At 40.8% G+C, this 23292-nt stretch overlaps 1 protein-coding gene across 1 annotated transcript in view; it reads right to left on the bottom strand.

The window, feature by feature from the left end:
* Positions 1-4524: 4524 nt before the first annotated feature.
* The window catches only part of LOC137658577 (ubiquitin conjugation factor E4 B-like), a 144704-nt gene continuing 125936 nt past the window's right edge, over positions 4525-23292 (bottom strand). Inside the window, exons 22-26 of the mRNA XM_068393481.1 lie at positions 20322-20467; positions 19192-19319; positions 10706-10880; positions 10216-10362; positions 4525-6282 (exon numbers count right to left, since the gene is read on the bottom strand). Coding sequence (XP_068249582.1) covers positions 6215-6282; positions 10216-10362; positions 10706-10880; positions 19192-19319; positions 20322-20467 — 664 coding nt within the window. The 3' untranslated portion in view covers positions 4525-6214. The remainder of the gene's footprint in view (positions 6283-10215; positions 10363-10705; positions 10881-19191; positions 19320-20321; positions 20468-23292) is intronic.

The raw sequence follows: 23292 nt of genomic DNA, 5'->3' as shown, positions 1-23292 counted from the left end.
TAGGTAAATATGGTGTCACTACTTCGCGGATTTTCACCTATCACGGTCGGGTCTGGAACCTATCTACCGCGATAAACGAGGGTTCACTGTACTCTGGTAGGTACCAACCAATTTGGTGACCATTTTCCTTTAGTTCCAGATCATCCTAGAGTTGTGGAATTCAGTGCCCAGCAGACACAGTTTAACCTAATGTCTGTCATGTCCTCTTTGGAAGTTGAAGGCTATAGGGGGACTCCCATAGCCACCTTTGTATCATTTTGCTAGAGTAAAGTTAGAGGTGAAGCACTGCGTGCTGGTTGCCGACAATCTGAAAAAGGTCAAAGTAGACAAATTTCGGTAAAGTGATCCCTAATGCAAAAATCGTTCACTCCTCCCCAAGCCCTAGTGGACAAAATCAAAGCCAACGTAGAGGCAATAGCCACTTCACTTCCAGAGAAATGGAGGAAAGGTTTTAGACTCTTTCTAATAAAGGTACCAGCCTCCTTTCACAAGGCTGCAGCCTAAACAGCGGCACTCACAAAGAGGCCAGCTCCTTTTTCCCTTCCCAAGCTTCTGCTTACATTTAAGTTTCCTCAGAAGGCCCCCTTTGCCCAAGATGTGGCCCCAACCCATGATCAGTCAAGCATTTTATTGATAAAGTGAAGGCCTCATGGGAGTGGAGAAGAGTGGCATGGGCGGGGTTTCGAGACCTTTAGGCTCAATTGCCTCGTTGCAAAAGTTCTTAGGCAATGGGGGACATCAAATACCTTTTTCGTTTAGGTCCCATTGATCCCCACCCCGATTTCCATAATTCTTCATACAGACGTATCCCAGTTGGGTTGGGGAAATCATTCAGAGGAGACTTATAGGTGTCTGACAAATAGTCCTCTCAGTTTTTAGCATTTCACATAAATGTGTTGGAACTGACTGCGGTCTTTGTGATGCTGAAGAGATTCAGTCCAAGAAGGAACACTCATATAAAGCTTTTCATAGACAAGCAGGTTGCGGTCAGTTGTGTGAGAGGGGGAGGGATCGTGCTTAAGAATTCTCAATGCACTGACTCTTCACATAAAGCTCTTCAGTAAAGAAATGGGTTCCTTTCACCATACCATCTGTCTGGATCTCTCAATATAGTGCAGATGCCCTATCCAGGCAGTCCTACATGCAGAATAGACCTTGGAGCAGAGCTCTTAGATTCTAGAAATAGTTCCAAATCTTAAAATAGATGTTTGTAAAAGATGCTCTGAATCTGCATTGGAACAGATGGCCATCAATCTATGCTTCATCTGTGGAGTTTGATTGCTCAGGCTTTGAATATCATTCAGATTTTTTCAGGAACGTCTCTGCTAATAGCAAAACTGTGGCCTAACAACCAGTGGTATCCACTGCTTACACCCACTTCAGTCTGCACAGCTACATCAGAAAGTAGGGAGTTGGGTTATCTATACTTTCTCCTTTTTCACTTGGAACCTTCATACATGGATTTTTCCTCTCATATTTACAAGGATTTCTCAGCCCACATGACATATTTGATGAGCTGCAAGAGGTCTTCATTCACGAGACCATACCCGTCTGTGTGGAAAGCTTGGATGGCCTATCTGAAAAATAGGTCATCTTGTCAGATAACCCTTGACTTCTGGGTTCCATTTTGGTCCACCTTTTTGAGGTTAGGAAGCTCCAGCCATCAACAATCTTGTCATATGAATTGGAATTGACAGAACCATTCAAGCATGCTTTTGGCATGGTAGACTCAGACATGTTACATAAGTTTTTTCTTTGTATAGACCATCAGCACAAATATCTGCTCTATCTTGGTCTCCAGAGGTGCTTGAGTTTTTGGCAAAATTCTAATTCCTCCATCTTCCTGAACGAAATCTTGTAAATAACTGTATTTTTAATAGTTTTTGCCTCAGAAGAGATCATGGGTAGTGCCGTAGCCTCTATACCATAGCCTTCCTTTATCTTGGATTAGAATTCTCTTGCTTGAGGGTACACTCAGACACGTGGTTCTATCTTCTCTTCCTCTTATTTTTTTTTAAGTTTTTATTGTTTATACATATATACATATACCAAGGCACTTCCCCCAATTTTGGGGGGTAGCCGACATCAACAAATGAAACAAAAACAAAAAGGGGACCTCTACTCTCTACGTTCCTCCCAGCCTGACAAGGGACTCAACCGAGTTCAGCTGGTGCTGCTAGGGTGCCACAGCCCACCCTCCCCCGTTATCCCCCACAGATGAAGCTTCATAATGCTGAATCCCCTACTGCTGCTACCTCCGCGGTCATCTAAGGCACCGGAGGAAGCAGCAGGGCCTACCGGAACTGCGTCACAATTGCTCGCCATTCATTCCTATTTCTAGCACGCTCTCTTGCCTTTCTTCACTCCATCCATCCACCCAAACCTTGGCCTTCCTCTTGTACTTCTCCCATCAACTCTTGCATTCATCACCTTCTTTAGCAGACAGCCATTTTCCATTCTCTCAACATGGCCAGTTTAATCATTTCCTTGTTTCCTGTCTTTACTTGGCTATTTTCCATGCTGGACCTTGGGCTTATAGCATCTTGCTTTTCCAACTAGGATTATAGTTTAGCTTGTAATCATCATCATAATAATAATAAAAATAATAATAATAATAATAATAATAATAATAATTTCATCACCAAAACCTAAGTCTTGTTCTAATCCTGACCGCGGGCTTCCATTTTAGCCAAAAACGAAAAACCTCTTTAGAGATGGGCTCCACTTTACATTTCAACTCTAGAGTCAAGAGATAGTAACATTTGTCCTTTGCTCCCACTGTAAATATACTTATAGAGATCCCTGCCATCAGAAGATAGTTTGCTTCAAAATATCCCAACCAACAAGCTTCTCCCTTTCAACAGTGGTTATCTGTATTCCAATGACCTCCCTGATTAAATAAGTGAATTTTGTTGCCATCCCTAAACCCATGGTGAGAAATATTGCTTCTTGATTATTGTTCTTTGCTACATGCAATTTCAGGACACGAAGAGCTGTGGGTTGCTTTGGGCATAGGGTGTTCATTAAACACTACCTCAAACAGTTCCGAATAGTACAACATTCATGTGTGGTACTTTGCTCGTTGGGGACGTCTACAAGGGAAACTTGGAGAGAAGGACCAGTTCAGTCAGGTTCTTCAGCTGAAGTGTGATTACAGGCATCGAGTGTTCTCTGGAGTCATCTCATATGAGGTGAGAGTCAGACGTTAGTTTTTCTTCTCATCTATGCAAACATGTTGTTGTGCATTATTGTCTGGTGATAGATGGTTGTCCTTAATGGTGCATGAGTCTACTCAATTAATGATCTGGTCCTGGTCCTTTTTGACAACACACTACATTTTTTTTTTTTTTTTTGAGGTGCTTTGTGGTTTCTAGGACCTCCCCTTTCAAGCCTCATGCTTGGAAGTGGGACAATGGATCCTCACTTGGAAATTAAATGGTGGCTGGGCACAAGTTGTCTATGCAGTGATGACATAGTAATAACGTCACCGTTAGCAGATGGTTTTAGGTATTGGAGGTGCTGTGTCGAGTACAGCAGTGCCTGACCTTGAAGGTATCTTTTATACATACCGAGTCTGTGCTTTGCATGTTGATACACTGGCCTTGGGGCAGGGGAGACAATATATCTTTGGTATTTGCCATATTGGAATTTATGCTCTAGCTTTTTACAGAAAAGTTCTTGGAAACCACACAACACCTCCACAAAAATAAATCTTTTCTTTGTCAAAACCCCTTAATTATAATTAACATTCCTACCTCCATTTATCACATAGGTTCAATCCTTGAAGAGAACACGAAAGTATTAGGTACTGTACCAACCGTGTGTCACACGATCGTACATAGTTCATTTTGTGCTTGTATCTTCGCTCTCCCCTCGCACTAAAAAGAACCTGAAAAATCATGTCTGCTTTTTTTCCTCTGTAACATTGTCGATTTCTCAACATGAAAATTCTTGTTGCTTTGAGATTTTGTATATAAAGGAGAGAGTTCTACAATAAACTAACTCAGTTGCTTTCACACTGCCTTTGAGTTCACAACCTTCTCTCGGCCCGTTACATTGGTGGTCACTCCGGGGTCACCAATGTAACGAGCCGAGAGAAGGTTGTGAACTCAAAGGCAGTGTGAAAGCAACTGAGTTAGTTTATTGTAGAACACTCTCCTTTATATACAAAATCTCAAAGCAACAAGAATTTTCTTGTTGAGAAATTGACAATGTTACAGAGGAAAAAAGCAGACATGATTTTTCAGGTTCTTTTTAGTGCGAGGGGAGAGCGAAGATACAAGCACAAAATGAACTATGTACGATCGTGTGACACACGGTTGGTACAGTACAATATGTTGACAAGATCAGGTTAGTCTAGCTGTGACTAACATGGCCTTTCATTATGACGTTTTGTAATGTGAATGGACACTTTCACTGTGGATAAAGGCAACTTATAATTATTAGGTTTGTGAATTAAAAGGATGCCTTTTATCATAAAATCATTCCCTTAACAATTTAGTAAATGTGAAAGATATGGCCTAATTAATTTTTCCTGCTTTATTAAACCCAAAATGTGTACAAGCTGCAGTAATATAAAGGGTATGTTGCATTATGAGTTAATAATCTGTACATACAATTGAATGGCTTTTGTCTTAATATTTTTATCCAAAAAATTTACATTATCTTTTCTTTAAAATTGTCTTTGGAAAGTTGCACATTCAGGCATTCTATTACACCGTACCAGTAAATTTAGATATCTAGAAATATGCCATAAGCCATTCTGTTTATTTTGACAGTGTTTTACAAATAGTGATTGAATTTTTGTTTCTGCCTTTAAAAATGTTTTTTTTTCTTGCTATCACATTCAACTGAGGTGGATCTCTTCCTTCTTTCACTTATCTTTCTTTATGTAGCCATGTCTGAAAAGTTAACTGCTGAGCTGGATGCAAATGATTTTCATGCATGGAGAATGGCAGTGGAGTTTTAAAAATATTTATTCAAAATTACTGAATAATATCGAGCACCCCTAAGAGCTTTGCAGCTGTAGCCTTTCAATCACGGTAACAGAAAGGAAGCATTCCACAAACTACTGGAGTGATTTTAACGTTCAACCCATAGCAACCAACGTACATTCGATTATTAAAATTTTATCTTCTAATACATTAGGTGGAATCCTACCATCTGCAATCTGTTTCTGACCATATATCTAAGTCATGTTTGAGATAGTGTAATAAAGTCTTAATAAATTTCAAAATAAAGTCATAACAATGTAAAAGAAAAATAAACGAAACTAATTATCAACTTTAATTCTATTTGGTTTCTTAAGCTACTTAAAATGTTATCTGAATTTAAAATATACAAAAAACACAACAACATGTTTGAAAAAATTAAATGCCATAATATCTCTTCTAATCTCAAGTTATAAAAAAATCCCTAAAAATATTAAAATCTCAAAGTATGAGACTCCAAATTGCAAGAAATTAAAGGTTGAGTATACATTTTACCAAATTAGGAAAAAGATGAAATCAAATGAGATTTGCTACCTATCTGATATGTAAATTCAATAATGAAAATATATATGAAAATCTAGTAAAAGGTGTTTTGGACAGTGAGAAAGAAGACCTATAAACTGTTTGGTCTGATAATTTCTTATTCCTAATTAGCAAACAGTAACTTTAGAATCAGGAGGCTAACTACCTCTTTATAATATTGTAAATGCTTTAGTCAAATTTGAAAAGAATTTAATAGTAAAATATTCCCTGATGATGAATAATACTCATAGAGTATTACTGTTGTTCAGCACCCAATATGCTTTTATTGCTTTATAAGGGCAACCCAAAATTTCCCACAGCACAAGGAGCTTCCTCACAGGTTTCACGCTCAAATCCAAAACTACATTTAATATTGTCTGGTAATAAGCAATATGTGGACATGAAAAAAAATAATACATGAAAAAATTTTAATTTTACAATTACGAAGACATAACAATGCACTTTCCACAAGATGGAAGGCAAGCCAAACATACACTGAAGTTAACTGCATAATGTTGTCAACACTTTACTTCACATCTCTGGGGAGTGGTTCTCTTTACACCTACATACAGCAGTCTATGAAATGCTGTACAGCTCAACTCATTTGCCACATAAATAATCTACTCTGAGTGATAACAGTCATCACCTCCAAAAAAAAAAGCGCACAGAGACGAATATCCACAGCTACCATAGTACTGTCCTCAAGATGTGCTCTTAGGATTAGATTTAGCTGCAATCCAGTCTGTAATTTCTTTTTTCAGGGCTTCCGCTGAAAGTAAAGTGTTATTGTAGTTAAAGGTATGGAGGAAATTCTCTGAATATATTGAAAACATTCAATCGATTTTGAAAATAACTAATGGATCCTACTCAAAATCAACCAGTGAATTATTTCTAAGTACATGAAATACTCGTTCTCACAGCAATAAAGAAACAATAAGGTACACAAAAAAAGGAGAAAATTTCGCTGTAATTACAACAAACTAAGCTCAATTTCACTCTCAAAGGACTGAGTACTCTACATTTTACTCAACAATTCATCTATTTTGACACTTTTACAGGTTACACCTAATGTGTATCATGGAAAAAATTATTTAACACCACATAATCAAAATACCTTTTTTTAAAGTGTTTTGTATTTTTCCTAATTATACAAGCCTTAGTCCTGTACACAGGATAGGATATAGTTAACAGCAAAGGTGCAATATGGCAATTCAAAATTATGACAAGGTGACAACAAGCCCTACCAGATAGCAGGAAGTCTAAACATCCCCCACCCCAGCTGGTTCACTGACAAATCATTCCAATATCAGCTGGGACTTTCTAGAGGGTTGGTGTTGGTGGTAAAGTATGAGTAAAGGACTCAGGTTTGTATAGTTGAGAAAAATACTAATTACTTTTAAAATTTGTCATTTGTTCCAACAAAAATACAAACCATCCTTGACACAGGAGACTCATCCTTAGGCATGAGGAAGTCCCCTTTCTGACTGGCTGGAAAACAACCCAGGATACTCGGAAAATGTGTATCAAAGAGTTAATAATCCTACCACTATGTATAACAATGGTCGTAATACCGAGTTCACGGGTTGTTCCGAGCTTAATATCTCTGGTATTGTAGACCTGGCTACTTCACACTCCCCCTCGTAAGCAGTGTGGAGGAAAAGACTTCTGTGCCTGAGTAAAGAATAGCCACAAGCTGAAAGGGGTTTACTGCATCGAGATAAAGTCCAGCTCGCAAGGTCTTTAAAGCTGTACCCCAAGAGAAGCCAAGACTGAAGAGGAAATGAAAGGCGTAACTTGTGCCCTTGATCTGATGATAAAGGTCCTCTGGTGAAAGGAGTCAAGGAAGATATACCCATAGCACCTTAGCTACTACAGGCCCTAAATGAAACCTGTGGGCCACATCCTGGTCCCCTTAATACCTGTGCCACAAAGAAATTCTAATAGAAGGCTAAAATAGGACCTACATCTTTGACTTTGTGTGCTTTGACCCGAGTTCTTTTGAGGAAGAGGGTGACTAAAGGGTCTGGTCAATGACGTAACTTAGCCTTGAAGAAAAATGTTCTTTGTTCTCCCTCCATTCACTCCCTTAGCTGTGACAAAAGGTCTTGCAGGTGTGGTCTTCAAGTATAAGAGCAACCAAATTGGTTGCTTCCTTAGTCAGGAAGGACAAAAAACCAGGATCCATGTTTAAAGACCGCTCATGAATGGCTGAGGCAAGGGACAGTGACATTGCCCTATCAACCAGGACAATGTCCTAGAGACGGACCATACTACATATGACCAGTGCCCACATCCCCTCTCCACCCAAGCAAGGACCAAGGTGGGCCAGGCAATGGCTGCTGATAACTCAGCAGATATAACTATAGGCTCCTCCAAACCTCTATCCTTAGCTCACAAGGATAGTGAGATTGCAGCAACCAAAGGAACTAACGAGTTTGAGCAGGACTTGAACCGCAGTCTGGCGATCACCAGGCAAAGACGCTACCAACAAGCCACCACTGATTCTTATCTTCATGTCCTGAAATCAGGAATGTAAAATGAGGGACTATACCACTTGTAGGTTTCTTTCACCGCTGCCGGTGCAAGGAAGGAGACTTACGAGGGCGAGCTTTTGTGCGTTGTTAAACTAACAATCGGTCCGAGGCCCTCCTAATGAAATAACAGATTTTGGCCATATATTGGGACATAGTCCCCGTTTTGAAGAAAAATCTCGTTCTGGCTACATAATCGTGAGAATTGCCCTACCACTGACGCCACCTCAATTATTAAAGGCCTGATTCTATAGGCCAGTGATAGACCTCTATTTGCTAGCTCCGAGCAGGAATCTTTATTCTACATGAGATTCATGGCTGGCTCTGACCCCACAGATGTCCTGCTGTAACGATGTCAAAGATTGAAAAACTCATGGCTTGGACTACACCAATGATAAATCCATGAAGAATTTCAGACGTCTGATATGCACCATCTGTAAATCATTCGCGTCTTCCATTAGATGTCTGAGAATTTCTGCCCGAGAAGCTGGAGACAAAATCTGCCAATAAGGCCGGCCTAATTGGTAGGGAAGAGGTGCAGATTTCTCGAAGTACTTATCAGAACAGTGAAAGGTGAGGGTGTTCTTTGTCAAATGTTCCTCAGAGAGGCAGCCTGAAGATAATCTGAATATGACATGGTCACTACAGAAATGTTGGACAGTGCCCTTAAATGCAACCTCTAACTACGATCTAAGCAAATGAAACACCAAAGTTTTTTGGCTGTGTGGGGAGGCCGACTGGACGACTATCCGAGATTCTCCAAAATTGTGATCCCGATTGTTTTCTGGGGCTGACAAGTTGACCCCCGAGACAACTATCTACATACTTCTGAAAGTTGGTCACCCCACACGCAACTTCCGCTTGGAATGTAGCCGGTAAAAATCAAAACATTGCAACACTGCTAAATCCAACAATTCACTGATAGTTGTGTAAATTCTATTGAAGTTCTCCTGTGTTACAAAAGTAAACACTTTCCCAGTTAAACAAAAGTAAACTCTTAGCCCTCCAACTGCGAAAGTGTTAAGATGGGGGCTGCTTTGTGCTCTATCTATCCCACAGACACTAGTAGTCTTAGTTTGATTACTGCCCTAATGTCTGAAGTGCAGAAGGGGTGCTCACTCCTTCTTGTATCCGTCTTTGAACCTATCCGTGAATAAAAAAAATCTCCGAAAGACATGCATTTGTAGGTTGGTGTCATTGAATTCTACCCTACTCTTCTTATGGGTTCCATTCTTAACAGGTCTGATCTGTCAGGGTCGGTGCCTCGAAGTCAGAGATGTATAGTCATGGAACACGTACAGGGTTCTCGTTCATAACGAGACTGTCCCAAATGATAGAAGGACTAGTAAAGTAACCTTTGGCAGTAGGAGGGCAAATGGAGGGAAGAGGAGTGCCAACTCTCTTAAGGAAGTTAGATCTCTGATAGGATACGTTCCCCTCCTACAGATCATGTCTCTCTCCCAGACCTCTGAGAATTTCTTCATTTGAAGGACTGATTTCTCTTAATTGGCCCTGAGGTCAACTTTTTGACTGGGTGAGAGCCATCTTGTCACAGCAGTGGAGAAAAGGGCTCCTCCAGTTCCATCAATAATCATCTACAGGATGAGTGTTTCAACACCAAAATCTTGAAAACGCAACCCTAGTTGATGCTCGAGTATCTATGGGGTCTAAAGACTCCACTGATTAACTAACTCAGGAATATGCAACAATTTTTGGGGTAAACATCGATAAACCAAGCTTCTGGAGAAGAAGCAATATGAACATCAGATGAGTCTAGAAATAAATTTTATTATTAAAATTCCATTTATCAAGAAAGTTATATGAATTTTGCAAATGATCCTAACCAAAAATATATATTTTACAGTTTCTAACAAGGAAAGTGTATGGCTTACATGCCTATTACCCTTTCGTTATGTTTGCATCAGGCATTTTACACTGAAATCAAGTTAACTGATACCAATTACAAAGCTGTCTAACACAAGGTAGACATCAGTTATCACCATAATTAATTCCTTTTATTCCCTTTCTAATCGAATTTTTTAATGAATTACAATAATTTCCATATCACTTTGTCTGCATTGGTTACCGAGTGACATTTAGTAAAGTTTTGTTGGTATTATATAAAATTACTTTTCTATTTCAAAGATCAACATCTGCATGACTAGGCATACCTGGTTTAAGCTGCTCTTCTGAAAGAGGTTGCCTCGTGAATGGATCGGTGGGGTCATTAAGTAAATGCCTAACGATTGTGGGCCGGTCCATCACCACTCCGGACGGTAGTTCAACTGGATCTTCCATTAATGTTTGCATTAATGGGTCTGAAAGTAAAATGTTTGCATCAGATCTACTGTATTCAGATATACTGTACTTAAATATGCACACTAGATTACAAATGCTATTTCATCAATTTCAAGCGGAGGTAAAAAAAAAAGATTGTAAACTATTGATAAATACTGTATTACATAAATTGGGGTATTAAAGGTATCACTTAAAAATAGCAGCACAAGAAAACTGAAATGAAGAACTTTCTAATTACCAAGAGAAATTTAATTTGAAATGCAAAGTCCTAAAAATTAATCTAGCCTTTACAAGATATATTACAAGATTTTGTTTGAAATCTACTTAATTTTTCTACAGAAATAACAGATAAAAGTACTGTACCCATAAAATGGTCTGGGGCATCACTATAATCCTCATCTTTCTTCTGATTAGCTTGCTGAACGTTGAATGCTTTTTGGCCGATACTACGAAATTTGGCAACTTCAGAGGTACTTTTAATCACAGCACGCTCCAACTTAGAAGCCGCTGTCTCAAAAAGTTCCCTTTTGAATGATCTCTGGAAATTAAAAATTAATGTCATATATTAGTACTGTACTGTCGTATTCAGTTTTTATTGTGAACCAATATTGTAAAAAAATAACAATATATGAGTCCTAGAATGTTACACACTATTCCTAATCTAATATGAATGTTAAGCAAGTACTCCCTTTAGTCAGATCCTCATTCATGGGAAAACCAAGTCACAATAGTTCTGATGAATGAACAAACATTAATTGCATTGTTCTTGCTAAACTTAATTGCAATGACCCACGGTTTTAGTCTCAAAATCCACCACAGGCTGTTCTTTTAGGTTTCACTGCAAACACTATACTTAAAATTTTGTCTTCAACATATGATTCGATATTGTTTCCTGTGCATTTTTATGATACATATTCTTTATTTCTAAGAAACTTTCCTGATGTTTATAAAATTTCTCTCCCGAAGACTGCTTTTATATTGGCGTACATCCTAAAACTAATAATTTCCTGCTTTCTTTCAAAGTGGTATGAGAAATAATTAATACTGTTAGTCTTGGAGCTCTTAGTGCACACAAAGTAGTACATCATATACTTCTCGTCTTACTCTTCTTCCATTGAAAAGTGGTGAGAACACATAATATCAGAGAATTTAGCACTGTATTGTTAATAGAGAAGAAACAATGAATAATTTCAAGTATGGATAAAACCCAGTAATGAAATGAGTCCGAAATACCTAGATTAATTTCCTTATGCATGTATTTGTGCAAAATTTGTTAAGCTAAAAACAACTACGGAAGACTACAGTGCTTATATAATTGTACTTTGAGATTCATAAGTAAAATGCTTTAAAAAAAATTCATTGACTGACCGAAATAATCACATTAAAAGATAAGTTGTGCCCATGTCCAATATAAACCAATGATGTGTATTCCATTTTCCTACTAATTAAACAGTAATAAAATCATTTCTCTAAAATGTTCAGTATGAAACAGACAAGTAACCAATTGCAGACCTATGCTTCATATACCCTTGGTAAAACATTTTACTTGAATATCCAATGCCGAGATAGTGGTGCACCTAATATGTCCGTCTGTTCATGCTGTAACCTTAGATAAAAAACACAGCTTGTGACTCATGTTTAGAGATAGTATATTTCAAACACCGATAGTGATTAATGTTTAAAGGTAGAATATTTCATAACTGTGGCAAACTAAGACATTGGATATAAAGATTGACTGATTTATTTGTAATGTTCATGTATTTCATTTATGTAGTGTACTGAATGTAGTTATTTTTAATTTTACTTATTTAATACATGCAAAAATGTTATTTTCCTTAGTAAAATAAATTTTTGAATATACTTACCCGATGATCATATAGCTGCATCCCTGCTGCCCGACAGAAAAAACCTACGGGAGGAATACGCCAGCGATCGCTATACAGGTGGGGGTGAACATCAACAGCGCCATCTGTCAAGTAGGTACTCAAGTACTCGATGTCAACAACGAACCAATTTTCTCCTCTGTCCCACTGGTTCTCTATTGGGGAGGAAGGGTGGGTCCTTTAATTTATGATCATCGGGTAAGTATATTCAAAAATTTATTTTACTAAGGAAAATAACATTTTTCAATATCAAACTTACCCGATGATCATATAGCTGATTCACACCCAGGGGGGTGGGTAGAGACCAGCATAACAAGTTGACATTATGAGCTAAGTATTCCGTATTTCATTTTAGCAGTTATTCAAAATAACAAGCATAAAATGAATAAGTACCTGGTAAGGAAGACGACTTGAACAATTACTCTGCCTTTTTAAGTACGTCTTCCTTACTGAGCCTCGCGATCCTCATAGGATGCTGAGCGACTCCTAGGAGCTGAAGTATGAAGGGTTGCAACCCATACTAAAGGTCCTCATCAAAACCTTTAATCTAGGCGCTTCTCAAGAAATGATTTTGACCACCCGCCAAATCAAGTAGGATGCGAAAGGCTTCTTAGCCTTCCGGACAACCCAAAAATATTTCAAGAGAAAGATTAAAAAGGTTCTGGAATTAGGGAATTGTAGTGGTGGAGCCCCCACCACTACTGCACTCGTTGCTACGAATGGTCCCAGAGTGTAGCAGTTCTCGTAAAGAGACTGGACATTCTTAAGATAAAAGACGCGAACACTGATTTGCTTTTCCAATAGATTGCGTCGAATATATTTTGCAGAGATCTATTTTGTTTAAAGGCCACGGAAGTTGTGACAGCTCTAACTTCGTGTGTCCTTACCTTCAGCCAAGCTTGGTCTTCCTCATTCAGAAGGGAATGAGCTTCTCGTATTAACAGTCTGATAAAAATAGGATAAAGAATTCTCTGACATAGGCAAAGATGAATTCTTAACTGAACACCATAAAGCTTCAGACGGGCCTCGTAAAGGTTTTAAAATAGAACTTAAGAGCTCTTACAGGACATAATACTCTTTCTAGTTCATTTCCAACCATACGATAAGTTTGGAATATCGAACGATATTGGTCAAGGCCGAGAAGGCAGCTCGTGTTTGGCTAGAAAACCAAGATGTAGAACATGTAGCCGTTTCGGATGAGAATCCGATGTTCTTGCTGAAGGCATGAATCTCACTGACTCTTTTAGCTGTGGTTAAGCATATCAGGAAAAGTGTCTTAAAGGTGAGATCTTTCAGGGAGGCTGATTGAAGTGGTTCGAACCTGTCTAACATAAGGAATCTTAGAACCACGTCTAAATTCCAACCAGGTGTAACCAAACGACGCTCCTTCGTGGTCTCAAAAGACTTAAGGAGGTCCTGTAGATCTTTATTGTTGGAAAGATCTAAGCCTCTGTGACGGAAGACTGATGCCAACATGCTTCTGTAACCCTTGATAGTGGGAGCTGAAAGAGATCGCTCTTTCCTCAGATATAAGAGGAAGTCAGCTATTTGAGTTACAGAGGTACTGGTCGAGGATACGGATACTGACTTGCACCAGTTTCGAAAGATTTCCCACTTCGATTGGTAGACTCTAAGGGTGGATGTTCTCCTTGCTCTAGCAATCGCTCTGGTTGCCTCCTTCGAAAAACCTCTAGTTCTCGAGAGTCTTTCGATACTCTGAAGGCAGTGAGACGAAGAGCGTGGAGGCCTTGGAGTACCTTCTTTACGCGTGGCAGACGTAGCAGGTCCACCCTTAGGGGAAGAGTTCTGGGAACGTCTACTAGCCATCGAAGTACCTCGGTAAGTTATTCTCTCGCGGGCCAGAGGGAAGCAATTAGCGTCCACTTGTCCCTTCGTGAGAGGCGAACTTCTGCAGTACCTTGTTGACAATCTAGAACGGAGGGAATGCATATAGATCTAGATGAGACCAATATAGTAGAAAGGCATCTAAAAGAACTACTGCTGGGTCCGGGATAGGTGAGCAAAGTATTGAGAGCCTCTTGGACATCGAGGTTGCGAAGAGATCTATGGTTGGCTGGCCCCAGGTAACCCAAAGTCTCTTGCAAACATCCTTGTGGAGGGTCCAATATGTTGGAATTATTGTCCCTTCCTACTGAGACAATCTGCTAAGACATTCAAATTGCCTTGGAAGAAACTTGTTACTAGTGAAAAGTCTAGACCTGTTGAACAGGAGAGGAGGTCACTTGCGAACTCGTACCATGTCAGAGAGTAGGTCCCTCCTTGCTAGGAGATGTACATCAAAGCAGGGAGTTGACCGTGTTCACCTCCACTACTTTGCCTTGAAGGAGAGACCTGAAGCTTTTCCAGGTCAGACGTACTGCCAGAAGCTTCTTGCAGTTGAAATGCATTGTCCTTTGACTCGAGTTCCATAATCCCGAGCATTCCCTACCGCCTAAGATCGCACCCCAGCCTACGTCCGATGCGTCTGAGAAGAGAACGTGGTTGGGAGTCTGAACAGTCAGGGGAAGACCCTATCAAAGGTTGATAAAGTCCTTTCATCCAGTCAGACCAGACTTATCTTCCGGAAACCAGGATCGAGACCGCTTCTAGCGTCTTGTCCTTTTCCAGTGAAGAGCTAGATGAAACCGAAGAGGACGGAGGTGTAGTCTTCCAAGTGACACCAATTGAACCACGGATGACAGTGTCCTAACCAGACTCATCCACAGCCTGACAGGGCCGTGTTCCTTCTTCAGCATCTTCTGGATGGATAGCAGGGCTGGGGGTTGATCGTCTTGTTCAGCCATGTCCTCATCAGAGGGTTCCTCATCCGAAACTGATGAGGAAACGGCAACGGAGTGGGCAAAGTCTGACTCGCTGAATCCGGTCGCACTGGTGGATGCGTGACGGAGCCGGACACAAGATCATGGTACTGCTGCACAGTCTGTGAACTGTCAACCATGGGGAAGCGAGGAAGTACAGCGACAACCCGAAACTGTCTAGACTGTCTGGGTTGTGCAGACAACCCCTTATCGGGTTGCTGAGGTTGCTGCACTGCGTCACAACAAGTCACCTCTGCTGGTTGTTGAACGTCTTCCTAGTGACACACTGAACGTCCACAACCACCTCCGAGAGTCGCTTAACGTCAACGTGCGACTGGCAACCCACACTGGGTCGCACCGGAGGAGGAACCATCTCAACTGGCGGACGTGAGTAGGATATCTCAGCGTCAACAGGGCGTACAACCAACCGGTAGGAAGGTTGTTGGCAAGAAGGTTCTTCTCCGTAAAAAATCCTCTATCAAGGACTAAGCTTGGACTGCATGTCTTGCAACAAAGCCCAAGGTCTATGGGAGCAGGTGTGGCAACAGACGGGGTTAGCGACTGAAGCGGAACCATTTACCCTCCCTGGAAGCATGTTATGCTTATATCAAAGTCCATAGGAGGCTAAGCAGCTTAAGGCTCCTCTCCAAATGACAGAGTCCTCAAGGGAATATCAGAAGGAGGGAGAACAGCACTTTCTCATCTACAGGAACCATGTCCGAGAAAAGCTAGGTTATCTCAGTGAGGGTTTCACTGGTGCATAAGCAGCAGACCAGAAGGCAACGTTATGAAACTGCTTGACAGTCTGTGAACTGTCAAAAACTGAACTGTCAACCACAACAGGTGAGTGAGGACATACAGCACTGGTGTATTAGTAGCAGACCAGAAGGCAACGTCATGTAACTGTTTGACAGTCTGTGAGTTGGCAACAACCAAAGCTGTGTGGGGAAGCCTCAACTCCTGACTGACTAGTTTGCTGCGGGCGAGTGGCGGTAACCACAGTGTGTTGCGGAGGCTGACACACCGTGTCAAAACACGGCAGCTTGTGGTAGCTCACGCACGGCAACGGAGTGCTCCGTGTGTCTGTGGGAGTCAGCATACGTCTGGCAGGGTCGACTGCGCATGGGTGGAGGAGCTCTCAAAACAAGAGTGTGGGAGCAGGCAGCCATGCCGGGCGCACAACCGTGGTAGGCTGTAGGCCAACGGGTGCATCGTCAACCTTCTCCGCAGTCGGAGTGTGGGAGCTGGCAACAACAAAAGCGGAGTGCTGGTGCGTGGGAGGGACTGCCGTGGGTTGCGGAGCATGCCGCATTGCGTCAAAACACGGCAGCTTGACAGCACCTTCCCACTGCTGATGCGGTAGCTCACGCATGTCAACGGAGGGTGCAGCATGAACATGCGTCTGGCAGGGTCGACTGCGCATCGGTGGTGGAGCTCTCACAGGTGGAGTGTGGGAGCTGGTAGCCGCAGTATCTGCTGAGCGCACAACCGTGGCAGGTTGTAGGTTAACAGGTGCAGTGTCAACCTTCTCAGCACGATACTCCTGCATGAAGGAAGCAAGCTGAGACTGCATAGTCTGCAGCATGGACCACTAGGGTCTACCAAAGACGGCAACAAACGGAGCTACTGTCCGTTGTGACTGAGGGTCTAAAACAGCTGGTGCGGCAACAGACGGAGTTACTGCCTGTTGCGGTACCACCTTGCCTCTCTTGGGAGGTGTGCAGTCGTCGGATGACTGCAGCGAGTCCGAACTGACCCAGTGGCTACACCTAGGCCGTTGGACTTGCGCGGAAGGGACCGACTTGCACTTAAAGCTGCAAGATTTGGTCCATGGTTTCTGCGAGAAACCTCTTCCGCAGACGAGGAATAAATGGGCTCTCTCGTCTTTATGTGGGTGGGGCGATCACGTCGGCAACGTGTGTAGATACACCCGAAACCACCGAGGGAAACGTCTGTTCGTCGATCAAGGCCTGTGGAACCCATAAGTCCTTCGACATTACTTCTCCCCTGGGAGCTTGTAAGAGGTATCGGACTAGGTGAACAACTGGCACGAACAGACGAACCCTCGAACGCAATACTGTAACACTTTGCGCATATCACTTTATCACTTTTGATTTTCTGTTTGCACTTATTTCACTGAAATCGAAACTTTAAGTGATTTGTACCTGAAACACGCAATCCTATCCTTCATTAAAAGGTAGTAATTGCGAAAACAGTTTTACAATGCAACAGAAAAACATAATGAAAGATAAAGAATTCAGTGGCTGGAAAAGAGACTAAACACTAGATCAAATAAACTACGTTTAAAATCTCTCACCGCATAAAGCCTGGGAACAAGAATAAAACTCTAGAAACGTTTTACCTTCTTCCCCTACAGCGACTAGGGAGAAGAGTAAAAAACGAGAACAACGTTACCCGCTTGAACGAAACGTTTATTCTCCTCTCTCTCCCTCCGTCTCTATCTCTCTCTCTCTTCTCTCTTGACTTAGAACCTGAGAGAAGAGCCCAATTATATATCGTTAAAACATATTATTTGCTAAAGGAAAAAACTGAAAGGTTTCCCAAATAAAAAGTTCCTTTATTAGAATTAAAACCATTTAAGCTAAGAAAGAATGAACGAAACGCTAGAATCGGTTTACTCTTAACTGCAACGTGAAACCGTGAAATACTCTCTCTCTATCGTAACGATAGAGCGCATGTTGAACGTTCTGAACGTCAACAACTGCGGAGACTAAACTAAACGTTAGTTCATCTTTGAAAACAGTACGAGACTATCAAAGAAATTCTTTCAAAAACATTAAAATTAAAAAAGTATAAATTCTTAAAAGGAAAATACGATATGACGGGCTCAAAGTTAATTAACTTCGGTTCCAAGTAAGGACCGCCTACTATAAGGAAAGGTCGCATATAAACAAACATAAAAAATTAATTTTTATAAGTTTATAATAAATGGAAAGTTAATCGAAGAAGCCTATAAAGGCGGAGAGATATAAAATAAATAGATCCATAACTTGTTAAGCAAAATTACCAAAAACCTAAACACACTTCCGTCTAAGGGAAGGGTCGGCCATTAAAAGTGAAAGAGAGTCCATACTCTCTTCGTCACCAACACTTCCGTCTAAGGGAAGGGTCGGCCATTTAAAAGTGAAAGAGAGTCCATACTCTCTTCGTCACCATAATAAAATCTATCCAAAACGAGTTCAAGTTTTGAAATGAAGAAAAAACCCCTGCATAGCGAAAGCTCAAAACTGGAATAGTGTACTTCACCAAATCGTTGTGAAAACAAATCCAGTTAGGGACGGCGCATTTAGTAGGTCTTGCCTGTGGCACGACAGAGGGAAAATTGGTTCGTTGTTGACATCGAGTACTTGAGTACCTACTTGACAGATGGCGCTGTTGATGTACACCCCCACCTGTATAGCGATCGCTGGCGTATTCCTCCCGTAGGTTTTTTCTGTCGGGCAGCAGGGATGCAGCTATATGATCATCGGGTAAGTTTGATATTGAAAATTTTTAAGCACTTTATTTATATCCCTGTTCATTTATTGTTTTATTTCAATATTTATCCTCATTTCCTATTTAACATTATTGAATATCTAATCCAACACTACCACTTCTATATAAAAGAGCAGTAGTAGTAGTAGTAATAATGTAGAGGCATAGTTGTGGGTTCCCTTGGCATAGTTGGGGGTTTCCTTTATGTGGAAATGTTCACCAATAAAAAGAAAAAAAAAATACCAGTCTTTAAATCACTTGATTCATTATTATTTACTAACACTGCCACAATTCAGGCAGTATGCTATAAGTAAATTGAAAGACTTGTATTCTATATAGATACACATAAAAGCATAATAAAGAAATCAATTAGCAAAATTTAAATTTAAAAGATTAAAATGAAAAAAAAATTAGGTATAAGAACAAGATCTAACATAAGCATACTGTTACTGTTACTTTAACATTTAATGCTTTCAAATCAATGTCTACCTGAGGCAGAAGATTGTATGGAGCACTATATAAAAGGAGAATAGTGTGAGGAGAGGTAAAATAAAAAGGAAAGTGCTTCAAATTAAGAGAAAGTAATAAAAAATAATAAGAAGCTTCATGGACAAGTATTGTGTTTGAATCACTTCACAAATTACAGCCTTACCTCATCAGTAGCAATAGCTTCAGCAAATTTATCTGAATCTAAATGTAAATAAATATCTACAATCTGTTCTAACAACTTTCGAGGCTCCCAGCCATATTTGTCCGCTTGCCTTACTTTCAAATTTCCACCTGAAATAAAGTAAATAGAATTAATATGATCATTTTCCTGCAGCTAAATATTAAACATGCTAATAACTGTTTTGAATAAGAACTATATCAAGAACATAGGTATTCTATGTACTGTGTGTATTAACCCTTTTAACCCCAAAGGACGTACTGGTACGTTTCACAAAACACATCCCTTTACCCCCATGGACGTACCGGTACGTCCTTGCAAAAAACTGCTATTTACAATTTTTTTTGCATATTTTTGATAATTTTTTTTAGAAACTTCAGGCATTTTCCAAGAGAATGAGACCAACCTGACCTCCCTATGACAAAAATTAAGGCTGTTAGAGCAATTTAAAAAATATATACTGCAAAATGTGCTTGAAAAAAAAAAATAACCCCTGGGGGTTAAGGGTTGGAAAGTTCCAAATAACCTGAGGGTAAAAGGGTTAAAACCATAGTCAGAGCCTACCAATTACATACAATTCTAGAGTTATATTACCCAATAGAACTTGAAGTTAAGAGTATCTTAGCAATTAACTAACAGCAGTCCATAGTGTCTATTGAGAAAATTCCTTAGCATTTGAATATTGTAACTCCTTGTTACTATTTTCAATAAATAGTTTTGTTATAAAAATATTCTTTGAGGCATTAACTTGAAGATGAAATAGTATCAATTATTCAAGTTTCATGTTAATTTATATACAACACTTCAATGAAGTGAATTATATCATATATCTTTAATTGCTTATCATAATGTCATAACTTCAGCATGCATTACACTTACTGCTGATACCTGTTAATTATAAAAATATTTTAATAAACTTTAGCCCCATGCTTTTAATTTTTACCTCAAATGTGTTATTATGCCATAATGTTGCAGGTGACATATCCAGTTTATTAAACTAAATTATAAATCTCTCAAAAAGAGGATAAAAATTAAAGTCTAAAGTGTAGGTGTGCAAAATCTTATCCATCAATATTTTAAAATTGTTTATCATAAAACTGAAATCTTTTACTTACACTTTTCACCACAAAGTTGGGCAAGATTGAAATTGAGCATTGCAGCCAGTCTATCACACAGCTCAGGCCTTAAGAATGGAGCAGGTACTTCTTGAGTTAAATAATGCATCATGTCTACAGTTTCTCTTGCTAAGGTCAAGTAGGATCTGGCAATGTAAAGTGAAAGGAAACTCTAGTTATACAATGAAGCGAGCATAAAAAAACAATTTGAATAAAAATGTTATTTTCATTAGTAAAATAAATTTTTGAATATACTTACCCGATAATCATGTAGCTGTCAACTCTGTTGCCGACAGAAATCTACGGTCGGGATACGCCAGCGATCGCTATACAGGTGGGGGTGAACACCACAGCGCCATCTGTGGTCAGGTACTCTAGTACTTCTTGTCAACACCACCTCAATTTTTTCCTCGGTCCACTGGTTCTCTATGGGGAGGAAGGGTGGGTCAATTAAATCATGATTATCGGGTAAGTATATTCAAAAATTTATTTTACTAATGAAAATAACATTTTTCAATATTAATCTTACCCGATAATCATGTAGCTGATTCACACCCAGGGTGGTGGGTGGAGACCAGCATACATGTTAACACAGAAGCTAAGTATCCCGTATTTTATTTTATTAGTTATTCAAAAATAACATAAAATAAATAAGTACCTGGTAAGGAAGACGACTTGAACCATTACTCTGCCTTTATTAAGTACGTCTTTCTTACTGAGCGTAGCGGTCCTCTTAGGATGCTGAACGACTCTTAGGTGCTGAAGTATAAAGGGCTGCAACCCATACTAAAGGACCTCATCACAACCTTTAACCTCGGCGCTTCTCAAGAAAGAATTGACCACCCGCCAAATCAACAAGGATGTGGAAGGCTTCTTAGCCAACCGTACAACCCATAAAAAGTATTCAAGAGAAAGGTTAAAAAGGTTATGGGATTATGGGAATGTAGTGGCTGAGCCCCCGCCTACTACTGCATTCGTTGCTACGAATGGTCCCAGGGTGTAGCAGTTCTCATAAAGAGACTGGACATCTTTGAGATAGAATGATGCGAACACTGACTTGCTTCTCCAATAGGTTGCATCCATAACACTCTGCAGAGAACGGTTCTGTTTGAGGGCCACTGAAGTAGCCACAGCTCTCACTTCATGTGTCCTTACCTTCAGCAAAGCAAGGTCTTCATCCTTCAGATGAGAATGTGCTTCCCTAATCAGGAGCCTGAATAGGTAAGAAACTGAGTTCTTAGACCTTGGAAGAGAAGGCTTCTTGATAGCCCACCATAAGGCTTCTGATTGTCCTCGTAAAGGTTATGACCTTTTTAGATAGTACCTAAGAGCTCTAACTGGGCAAAGTACTCTCTCCAGTTCGTCCCCCACCAAGTTGGACAGGCTTGGGATCTCGAACGACTTAGGCCAAGGACGTGAAGGAAGCTCGTTTTAGCAAAAAACCGAGCTGCAAGGAACATGTAGCCGTTTCAGATGTGAAAACTATGTTCCTGCTGAAGGCGTGGATCTCACTTACTCTTTTAGCTGTTGTCAAGCACACGAGGAAAAGAGTTTTTAATGTGAGGTCCTTAAAAGAGGCTGATTGGAGAGGTTCAAATCTTGATGACATAAGGAACCTTAGGACCACGTCTAGATTCCAGCCTGGAGTGGACAACCGACGTTCCTTTGAGGTCTTAAAAGACCTAAGGAGGTCCTGTAGATCTTTGTTGGTGGAAAGATCCAAGCCTCTGTGGCGGAAAACCGCTGCCAACATACTTCTGTAACCCTTAATCGTAGGAGCTGAAAGGGATCTTACGTTCCTTAGATGTAACAGGAAGTCAGCAATCTGGGTTACAGTGGTACTGGATGAGGAAACTGCATTGGCCTTGTACCAGCTTCGGAAGACTTCCCCTTTAGACTGATAGACTCTGAGAGTGGATGTCCTCCTTGCTCTGGCAATCGCTCTGGCTGCCTCCTTCAAAAAGCCCCTAGCTCTTGAGAGTCTTTCGAAAGTCTGAAGGCAGTCAGACGAAGAGCGTGGAGGTTTGGATGTACCTTCTTTACGTGAGGTAGACGTAGAAGGTCCACTCCTAGAGGAAGAGTCCTGGGAATGTCGACCAGCCATTGCAGTACCTCTATGAACCATTCTCTCGCGGGCCAGAGCGGAGCCAACCAACGTCAGCCGTGTCCCTTTGCGAGAGGCGAACTTCTGAAGTACCCTGTTGACAATCTTGAACGGCGGGAATGCATACAGGTCGAGATGGGACCAATCCAGCAGAAAAGCATCCACGTGAACTGCTGCTGGGTCTGGAATCGGAGAACAATACAACGGGAGCCTCTAGGTTATCGAGGTAGCGAACAGATCTATGGTTGGCTGACCCCACAGGGCCCAAAGTCTGCTGCAAACATTCTTGTGAAGGGTCCACTCTGTGGGGATGACCTGACCCTTCCGGCTAAGGCGATCTGCCATGACATTCATATCGCCCTGAATGAACCACGTTACCAGCGTGAGCTTTCGATCTTTTAACCAGATGAGGAGGTCCCTTGCGATCTAGAACAACTTCCACGAATGAGTCCCTCCCTGCTTGGAGATGTAAGCCAAGGCTGTGGTGTTGTCAGAGTCCACCTCCACCACCTTGTTAAGCTGGAGGGACTTGAAGTTTATCAAGGTCAGATGAACCGCCAACAGCTCCTTGCAATAGATGTGAAGTGTCCTTAGCTCCTGATTCCATGTTCCCGAGCATTCCTGTCCGTCCAAAGTCGCACCCCAGCCCGTGTCTGATGCGTCAGAGAAGAGACGGCGGTCGGGTTTCTGAACAGCCAAAGGTAGACTTCCTTGAGAAGAAAGCTGTTCTTTCACCACGTGAGAGTAGACCTCCTCTCTTCGGAAACAGGAACTGAGATCGTCTCTAGCGTCATGTCCTTTATCCAGTGAGCCGCTAGATGATACTGAAGGGGGGGAGGTGGGGTCTCCCTAACTCAATGAACAGTG

Source organism: Palaemon carinicauda, chromosome 1 (assembly GCF_036898095.1).
Source record: "Palaemon carinicauda isolate YSFRI2023 chromosome 1, ASM3689809v2, whole genome shotgun sequence".
Taxonomy (NCBI): domain Eukaryota; kingdom Metazoa; phylum Arthropoda; class Malacostraca; order Decapoda; family Palaemonidae; genus Palaemon; species Palaemon carinicauda.
This window is presented reverse-complemented; position numbering and strand designations above follow the sequence as displayed.